Source organism: Gastrolobium bilobum, unplaced genomic scaffold, assembly GCF_033153095.1.
Source record: "Gastrolobium bilobum isolate Gb01-03AN ecotype WA unplaced genomic scaffold, APGP_CSIRO_Gbil_v1 utg18295, whole genome shotgun sequence".
NCBI lineage: Eukaryota > Viridiplantae > Streptophyta > Magnoliopsida > Fabales > Fabaceae > Gastrolobium > Gastrolobium bilobum.
Genome location: NW_026895292.1, coordinates 91,145 through 101,895, shown reverse-complemented (window position 1 = coordinate 101,895; position 10,751 = coordinate 91,145). Strand labels below are relative to the sequence as shown.

The 10,751-nt window shown below is 36.0% G+C and overlaps 1 protein-coding gene across 1 annotated transcript; it reads left to right on the top strand.

Annotated features, from left to right (window-relative positions):
• The first annotated feature begins 9,311 nt into the window (after positions 1-9,311).
• On the top strand, positions 9,312-10,253 carry LOC133304749 (vascular-related unknown protein 1-like). The gene is made up of 3 exons (XM_061504807.1): positions 9,312-9,692; positions 9,837-9,905; positions 10,018-10,253. Exons 1-3 carry the CDS (start codon positions 9,372-9,374, stop codon positions 10,156-10,158), a joined length of 531 nt encoding a protein of 176 aa, XP_061360791.1. The 5' UTR covers positions 9,312-9,371; the 3' UTR covers positions 10,159-10,253.
• The last annotated feature ends 498 nt before the right edge of the window (positions 10,254-10,751 follow it).

Sequence of the window (10,751 nt, the reverse complement as noted above, 5' to 3'; positions counted from 1 at the left end):
GTTGGCAGTTTTGCTTGTCCAACTTCAAACGGCGATATCCGGAGCAAACGAACTCTAAATAAATCGTGTGATAGCTTCCTAGAAAGGTAATTGAGTTTAGAATAACATATCAAAAGATGGGAGGCTTGTAAAATTCTTTTTGTACACACAAAATTAAAGACTGAACCATGTTCGGATAGGTAGAAAACGTAAAATTGAGAAATTAGCTAAGTGGGTTTATGGGAACCCCTTAGTGACTTGTAGTAATTAAAATAAGTTATAAAAGTAGTCTAAATAAGTATTCCGCAAAGAGTTTACAGTTACGGTCACAGCTTTTAATTATTACGCTTTTTATTGCTTTAAATACTCGCGTAATAACGGAAAAAGTTTACTCGCATTTTTATAAATGAATTGTTGTAATTGTAACTGCGCTTAATATCGTAGTTAATGTTAATAATACCAGTGTACAACGGGCTGTTACAAAGATCAGAAGAACACAACAGATCACTCTCACACAAGGTAGCTTATAAGACTTGATCTCAATGAAAATTTTCGCTCATAATAGGTGCTGTATATTTTGCAGGTCGAAGAAGCTAGATTTCTGTAGAACGATCTTAGCGTGAATGAACGAAGAAGATGAAAGGGATATCAGAAAATGAACTGAATTTGTTTTTCGATTTCTTGTACAGAGCTTTTCTCGGTTTTTGCCACTTATTATACTAATATATAAATGCTTTACCAACAAAAAGCTAACTTATCTTACCCAGACCATATCTACACGTTAGATGGTTCATATGTGTTAAAAAAATTATTTGATTTAATTTTATTATTTATTTGATTTAATTTTATTATTTGTTTGATTTAATTTTACAAAAGTAATAACCTACGTAACCTGTAGATTCTATATATTGATTACTAACATCTTCTAAAAGCTACTTTTGATGGGTTTTATATTGTTATTTTATTTTAATAGAAACAAAACTTAAGACTAAAATTAATTTTATATTCTATTTAATATAACAAACCTACGTGACCATAAATTGTTTTAAAGTACTGAACCTGATTGTTTTTGTTTTTGTAAATTGGAAAAGATAAGTTTTTTTTATTCAAACATATTTTTAATTGACTTCGATTTTATTTTTAAAGACCTGTTTATTTAATCATTTTTAATAAGTCACTCAACATAGGTAAATACATGTTATGCAATGAAATGTAATGATATGCAATGGAGCTTGGAATCATACTTAGTGATATATTTAATGTGTTACAAGGAATCTGAAAATTATCTAACCCGAAACTTTAGCATCTTTGAATTGAGTTCTTCATACTTTGTCATCATCAAAACCATTTAGGCACAATCTACTTGAATTTAGGAGGTCCTTCAAATTACTCATTTAGCCCTTACTTAACCTGGTCAATTACCTAACTAACCTTCACTTAATCCATGAATCAATCATCTAATCAAAATTTTAACATTTACCAAAGTCCATTATTTGTCACTTAACTGATTAATCTCAAATTATCTAGTAATTTGGTAAGATTATGATTTTATCCCTAGTTATACACTATTCACACGATTCTCCAAAAATCATCAAAATTCTCCAAATTTTATAATTAATCCAAATTTCTCATTCTATAAACTTAAGCAGAGTCCATTTTATCGGATTATCCCAAAACTGGGCTGTTCTGCCAAATTATCATTTTACCTGTGACAGGGTTTTTTAACCTGTAATTCATGATTTTCACTACATAAATCGTATGAACAATGATTAGACTCTTGTAACAGCCCGTTGTACACCACTTACAATCACAGCAATTCATTTATAAAAATGCGAGTAAACTTTTTCCTTTTTATTACGCGAGCATTTAAAACAATAATAAAGCGTAATAAATAAAAGCTGTGACCGTAACTGAAAACTCTTTGCGGAATAATTATTTAAACTACTTACATATCATATATTACCTCTCTCAAGTCACTAAGGGTTCCCATAAACCCACCTAGCCTAGATCTCACTTTACGATTTCTACCTATCTGAACATGGTTCGGTAATTAAATTACTGTGGATAAACCACATGACGCGCGCTCCTCATCTTTTAGTATGTTATTCTACACTCAATTATTTTTCTAACTAGCTATCACGCGAGTTATAAAGTTCTCGTTTGCTCCGGATATCACCGTTTGAGGTTGGACAAGCAAATCTGCCAGCCAACCTCAACCCGGCTCCAAACAGCCTTCACTCTATCAATTATTATAGAAACTCCACTCAACCAATTACTCTCAAATTTTTATACAGTAAACTAAACACCTCCATCTTCAATTTGACATATCATGCACCTAATTTGACCAAGACACAAAGCTGGAATAAAATTCCTAAAAACTGCCAGAAACAGCCCCTGCACAGGTGCGTTCTGGACAGTCCCAACTCTCGGGCTTCCACAGGGCTGCGTGAAACCCAGAAAATTCCCAAATATTAACACAAGGTAGAGTACATCACAATTTTAAAATGGCGTATGGAACGTCCCCATTGGACTTCTGTGGAGGGAGATATGCTCTCCCAAAGTTCACGTAAATTCAGTTAATTTCTAGAAATTTTGCCAGAGTCTCTTTATTTTTCTAATAAATCCCACCTGTAAAGGTGTGTTATCTAACCTCAAATGTACCTAATAGACAAGGGTGGCACTCAAGGACCAGCAATGCCTTAGTGCTCTTACAACCCTTCACAATTTATATCAATTAGCTTACTTTTTCATTCAATCTTCTTTTTACCAAATCTTAAACTGTTTCAATCACATTAATTTCTTTGCATGCAATTCTTTGACATAATCAAATCCTAGAATAGGCCTATTGCCCTTTCATCATATACATGCATCACTATTACATCAAGTCTCCAATGAACATATTACAATTTACAACTTGAATTAAAAATATTACAATGTAAAACCTCCAAAATGAAATTTAATAATATAGGCTAAACTTTGACAAAATATGACATGAACATCAATGATACAATGCATAATCCTAATTCAATATGATGTTCAAGTCCTAAGTCTAGCCTAGGCCCCATGGCCCCAAAATGCAAAATAAACATAAGTCCTCATGCTCAACCTACGAGCCTCTTGCTCGCCGCTCCAGCACCACAGCCACAACCTGAAATAAAGTCCCCAAAGCGGGGTAAGATATACGGATATATCTCAGTAACCCAGAGGTTCTGGAGAATACTCCGCCCTATGGCTCACTTCGATGCATATAAACAATATAGCATAACATTAAAAACGGGATAAAGCAAGGGATTTAGTGAAGTAGGGGAGCGTAGGGAAACAAAATACGACAAAGCTGGAATGGTCCATGCCAAAACCACGCAACGTCCAGCCTATTGGCCTTGACATATAGCCTACGGGTTTCAAACCAATGAGTGTTCCCATAACATCAACCAAGGCACCCTCCATCCATAACCACCCGAGACTTCCTAGTGTGCTCCTCTACGGATCACACACCACGACCCCAGGTCAACTGGAACTCCCTCCCAGAGACCTATCCAATGGAACTCTATAACGCCCAAAGGCAACAGTCTACTGGCCAGAGATATGGTACATCCTATGTACCACAACACATACAATATGCATGAACATGTTATCCTATATTATTCATATACATTTCCTACCATTACCCTCAATGGGCATGGTTGAGCACACACGGGGATCAAACCCCAGTACCAAGGGATTACCTGAATAATTTCCTTCTCAAAGCTCCAATGCAATACGTTCCCGAGCTAGGTACAAATAGAAATGCCTACACATAGGACATTCCCAATTCAATTTCCATTCACCAAATACATGCAAGTTATCAAGCATACATGCATGGTTCAAGAGTGCTTACCACAATCCGTTTGGTCCGGACCAAGGGCAACCCACCAAGCTCACGGTTCAGGGTTCAATTCCGCAGGAGGCAACCTGCAATGATCACACAAGGATCATCAATACAGAGTGCAATCAACCAAGATTACAAAACTTCAAAATCCTCCCCTACACAATGGTAGGTTCGGCCATATAGGTGTTAATTTCCAAAATATTTTCCTAAATTTTCTTTTTATTTTTCTTTAGCATCATAGTGCTACAACAACACCATTTTTCCATTTATTCTACTCTAGGTCCAATTGCAAAATCCATACAATCCAAATATTTTTCTTTAGATTTTTCCATGCAGCCACTCATTACACAACATCTCTAAATACCATTTAACACTACAACACATCAATCACATAATTTCACAACGTCAAATCCCTAATTTCCTCTCTATGGTCGAAATGTGCATGGCCTCCAACCAATGGTTATCCCATCCAATTCAACATTCCCAACCATCATACAATATCACCATCAACCCATACAAACACTCAACAACTCAATTACACAATCCTAAAATCAATCAATTTCACAAAGTATTGGATTTCCACTTCAAAATTTCCCAAGTTATGCATATATTTCCTCAATAATTTTTATGGCATTTATCACTCTAAAACATCATTCTAAGCCACTTTTATCTAATACACATTTTCAATTTGAGTTCTCCAACTACATCAATCACACAAACATGCTCTAGGTTTCATGAAATATGATCTACGAAATTAACCACTAAAAGGTGTTGAAACTTACCCACAATCAAGTCACAAGACTCCTCCAAGTGATCCCCAAGCAATGACTTGAGCAAACAACTCCAAAAAATCCCAAAATTCCCTTCAATTTCGTGGCTGACTTTGCCCTTTTTCTCACAAATGAGAGGGTTTCAAGGAAAACTAATCGGTGGGATGTGTTCGGGTGATGACTTTCAACAACTTTGCTCACAAACTTTTCTTGATTCGGAGTAGTATTGAAGGAGTTATGAGGAAGAGAAGATTTGAAACAAAAATGACCAAGGGAAGGGGGGGTTCCACGGTTTTAGGAGAGAGAGAGAGAGAGGGGATGAGGGTGATGATGAATAATGATGTGCCAAGTGGACTTAAGTCATTTAGGTGAGGTGGGCCTCACCGCCACCTCACGCGATTTCAAACTAATTCAAATCTCCCGCTTATTCCACTAAACGTCCATAATTTCATAACCTATTTAGAAATTCTAATTTTTAACATTAACCATTATCCTTTAATTACCCTAGATCAGATGAATTCGGAGTTTTTCGGTCGTTCGGAGAAATTGCAGTTTTAAGTTGTTTTGCTCGCTGTGGGCACGCTTCCCTAAACTCACTAATTTCCATCATTTTTCATCGGAAATCATATTTCCTAGTCCCATATACCATTTATAACTTATATCCAAACCTAGAGCTCAAAATTCAATCAGCATGTTTTACGGTGCAACTGTACCGCAAGATTTTTATCCAGTAAAAATACTATTCACCGAATTTTCAGAAACTTGCCTAATCATTCAATTTTTCATTCTGAATCCATTTCCAGGGTTATTTTTATCATTTGAGACCTACTCCATTTTACTCTCCTAGGGTTACGTGTTTGGCTAATTACCGTTTTATCCTTTCCTTTGTATTTTGACCTAATTTTCAAGATTTTCACTAATCCTTCCTTTTAATCCACATTTAATATACTAATATATGTTTTAGAAATGTGAGGTGTTATAACTCTCAATCAACTAAAAATCTCACAATTCTAAGGTTTCACTTTTCATATATCTCAATCACTTACTTGTCAGTATATGTTTTCCAACACCGCTATAGCATGTTATAAAAATATTGTAGTAGGTTTCATCGTTATTCAACATTTAGATATGTGGGTTGTTATAGCCATTATACCATTTGTAATGCAAAAAGAGCTTACAATTATGTTGTGCAGATGTTTAAGTTTAAGTGAAAAGAATGCATCTTTACAAAAAAAAAAAGGATAAAAAAGAATATGCCTGTTTTGAGTCACAAACCGAATCTAGTATCTAAAGTGCAGTTTCTTAGCATATAGCACATATGGATACAGAAATAATTGAAAGAGATACATGAGTTTCTAAAAAAGAAGCAATAGATTTCATTCTAATCAAGTGAAGAATGGAGGTACACCATTCAAGGATGATATAATAGGATACTTATATGGTAAGGCACAAAGAAACAAAAGAAACTCATTAATTTTGTTTTAAAAAATAAAGCTGTAGAGAATTAAACTTGTTTACATGGCAAAAGGCACCACCTCCACATGTTGAGTTTTTTTTTTCTGGTTTAGAATTAATACTTCAAGTTTGGCAAAAGAATAACACGAAGAATCCCAAAATGAAACTTAAATAGAGTCCCACAAGTGCTGCAAGGAAATAATTGAATTTTGTCCAAACAACTCCTAAAGTGATGCCTTTGATTCCAAGCTATAGTACAAAGATAAGGAAATAATTGATGGGGTGGGAAGAATGTAGCATTGATTGTGCTATAAGATGAGGAAGAGAATAAAGTATGTAAGTTTGAGCTTCGGTGGCAATTTTTTCTTGTTGACCCAATGTTTTCTTTAGATCAAGCAGCAAGAATATTATAAAAGTCGAAGTTAGTATCACTGCCCTCTGCATCGCAAGGCCCAAAAGCTTGAATCTTTTGGCTTCAAAAGCTTGACCACAAAAGATAGAAGAAATACCACTTCAACTTGAGCAATCTTTTGAAACTTCACTAAAAAAATGGCCTGGATTTAACATAAGAGGTGAGAAGCAGATGTGGAGATGAGGAGAAATTGATTTTTTTATTCTGAATGAGTTTTCTTGTAATATGAAGAAATATGCAGCACTCTCATTATGAAAAGGCTAACAATATGAATAGTAATCGTACATCTATGTAGCAGATCTATATATATAGACCAGTCAGTAACTAAGCAGAAAAACTAAGAAGGGAAAACTAAAAGAGAGTGAAAGTGAAAGACTAACTAGCCCACGTGACTAACCCATGTGCTTGTAACTAACAGACTAACTAACTGTTAACTTAATATACAAAGGATAAACAAAAGCTAATGAAAAGTAATTACAAAAGAATAATTATATTCTATATCACCCCCCCTCAAGTTGAAAAGTGGATGTCAAGGAGCCCCAACTTGGAAATGAAAGCATGAGAGGGAGCAGGTTGAAGGGCTTTTGTAAAAGCATCAGCAAGTTGCTTGGTTGTGGAAATGGGCAGCAAATGAATCAAGCCAGCCAAAATTTTTTCTCTAGTTATGTGACAATCGAGTTCAATGTGTTTGCTACGCTCATGAAAGGAGGGATTATGAGCCAAGTGTATTGCAGCTTGTTTATCACAATAGACATTAGCAGCCTTGGATATTAGAACCTGAAGATCATGAAGTGTAACATCCCGAGCATTGACGAGGGCGGGGAGTGATCGCCGGTGCAAAGAGGCACGGACAAGGAGCGGCTCCTGACAGGCTTCCAGTGCGGGGTTACATGCATGAATGAATCGAATCGACACCCGAAAGAGAGGGATTCCAAAGGCTGTGCGGGTATAAGACTGCACAGTTTGTGATAGATTATAAGAATTAATTGGTACTACCTATGCTAACAAGATGCATCTGCTTTTCGGTAGCCCAGATCGGAAGAACTCCACAGTTAAGCGTGCTTGACTTGGAGCAATTCTGGGATGGGTGACCTCCTGGGAAGTTTTCACGGGAAGTGTGCGAGTGAGGACAAAGCACACTGAAAAGTCTCGTGTTAGTGTGTGGGGACAGTCATTGATTCTTGCAAGTGGTCGAGCGTTACAAGTGGTATCAGAGCAGGGCCTCTTATCCAGTACGGTGTGGCTCGAAGACGAACCAGGCGGAAGCTGGTGGGCATGTAACATCCCGAGCACTGACGAGGGCAGGGAGTGATCGCCGGTGCAAAGAGGCACGGATAAGGAGCGGCTCCTGACAGGCTTCAAGTGCGGGGTTACATGCATGAATGAATCGAATCGACCCCCGAAAGAGAGGGATTTCAAAGGTTGTGCAGGTATAAGACTGCACAGTTTGAGATAGCTTATAAGAATTAATTGGTACTACCTATGCTAACAAGATGCATCTGCTATTCGGTAGCCCGAAACGGAAGAACTCCACAATTAAGCGTGCTTGACTTGGAGCAATTCTGGGATGGGTGACCTCCTGGGAAGTTTTCCCAGAAAGTGTGCGAGTGAGGAAAAAACACACTGAAAAGTCTCGTGTTAGTATGTGGGGATAGTCGTTGATTCTTGAAGCGGCCGGGTGTTACATGAAGCAAGTAAGACAACCATTGAAGCTCACAGTGATGGTTGCAAGGGCTCTATATTCGGCTTTTCCAGAAGATCTGGAAACAGTGCTTTGTTTCTTTGATTTCCAAAAAATGAAATGTCTGGTCTTGTATTAGTCAAATATAATAGACGTCCTACTAACCATCTATAAGCAGTAGGATCAGGGCATGGCTCACCTTCCCCTTGTTTCAAACGCAATAAAGAATCCATAGTATAATAGCTAAAAATGTGAGAAGGTAAATTAAAGAGAGAGAAATAATAGATAAATAGAAGGGAAATGAAAGATAATAAGATAAAATGTGATTTATTATTAAAAATAATAAATGGTTGGAATTAATTAAATGACATGATCATGCGAAAACTCCACATGAAAGGATCTCAATCTATAAGTACACACTTCTGAAACTCTAGTCTCTCATTGTCACTACGCACGCACCTCGGCCACTCCCTTGACTTTAAATCTCTTGCATACTCTATCAATGATGTGCCACTCTTACCGGCATCTCCTTCATAGAAATCGCTTATTACGAGATTCCACATTGAGTACGATCCTCTTAGATCAAACAATTATTAAATTAATTTAGAAAAAAACAATTTTAATTTTTAAAATGATTTATAAATACTCAATTCTTAACCCAATTGCGAAAAATGAGAATATTCATAATACGTTAATCATAATATAAAAGTGTTAGTAAAGTAAAATAGTAATCATCGTAACGGATAACTGAAGTGGTTGATTCACAACAAAAACTTCGTCTGATTAGGAAGGCAAACAAGAATCTATCTCCTGTTTAATTGTATTTGATTGAAAGGCGAGTCTTGATAAGGAATATGCCCACCAATTTTAAAACAAAACCTCTTCTGAACCACAAATTAAGGTCAATCCCATCTCTCTCTGTCTCACTATTTTCTTTTTTCTTTTTCTTTTTTGTTCTCAGCACGTTTTCTCTCTCTGCCTCTCTCCTCTCTCTAGCCTTAGTTTTCCGTTGCAGTTTTCAACTATAACTTCCTATGGCCCACCCCCAAGATTCTACAATATGGGTTCCCTTTTTCTCCATTCTTAACTCATACCTTTCGGTTATAAATGCCTCTAGAAAAAGGTTTTCTCAACCTCTGCCCAAACACTAGTACTATATATCATTGTGCTATAGTACTCTAAGCTCTTCTTGTTAAGACTACTAATATGGATCATAATTCTCAGAATTCATCTAGATGCAAATCCAACAAAAACCTAAGTGGTCCTGAGGAAAGTGGATGGACATCATACTTTGAAGATTTCTCAAAAGACATAGAGCCAAGTCACTGTTCCAGTTTTGGTGGCTCCTCTTTGGTCTCAGATGCTGCTTCTTCTGCTGCATGGAAATTTTCTCATCACAATCATTTTCAGGGTGCACCACCAAATACACCTAAGAAACTTTGTTTCAAGAAAGCAATAAGAGCCAAACAGATATCAGAGGATGACCCTTTGGAAGACACTGCTAGTTCTCCTCTCAATAGCCCCAAGGTATTTAAAAGAGTAATTTTTTCTTCACCTTTTTGTGTGATCTGATTTTAATTTCTTCTACCCTCTTTCACCATTGATGGTTAGATTTTTTTTCTTTTTCTTTTTTTTTCCCCTTGTCTTGTTATTAATCCTTATTATGTGTAGGTAAGAGACTTGGATACAACTGAAATCATTTCTAGTAAGATTGATGATGATCAACAAGAAGGTTCTATGGTAAACCAGTTGGAATATATTGGCTTATGAAAACATTTATGAAAAGAAGAAATTAATAAATTTTGTTGTCAACCCTAACCAAGTTCTATGGTTCATGATCATGATTGTGTAGGGTAAGGAATTCACATCATCAGAGAATTATTCAAATAAGCATGAAGTAAATTTTAATGGAAAGAAAATTGATTGCACAGACTTGAAGAAAAAAGGGCTCTGCCTGGTTCCTTTGTCCTTGTTGGTTAATTATTTGGGGTGACTAGTCTGACTGATACTTTTGTCCATAGCTTCTCTCTCTCTCTCTCTCTCTCTCTCTCTGTGCCTCTCTTTGTCTCCTTTTCTTTGTGTTTTTCTATGTGGCTCAAGTTATGGAACTATACACAGAATATGATCAATGACTGTGACAATCTGTATTATACCAATCCTAGTTAACATGTTGATAAATTTGTGTTTATTAATTTGTTCATGAAATGAAACTTAATTAGATAGGGTTTTAGTTTTATCCATGGAGATTAATTGCTCAATATGCAGTATAAAAGGAATAATAAAAAGGGTATAAGATAACATTATTAAAATAAAGTTCAGCAAACATGTGGATGACATTACTATATATAAATTTGAAATTAATAAACTAAATGTGGATTCTGATAAATTAATGCAAAAGGGAGAGAAGAGCTGTTAATGCTGCAATTGGTATAATGGGTACAGGTAAAAAAGGACAAAGAATTGGTATAGTAGTCGAAGTGAACCAGGTTGGTCAAAAGGTTTAAGTTGGTCAATCTTTTCAGTTAAAAAATTGTATGAAGTGTCAGAGTGTAATAGCCATAAATAGTAAGGTAGTACTTTTGTTTT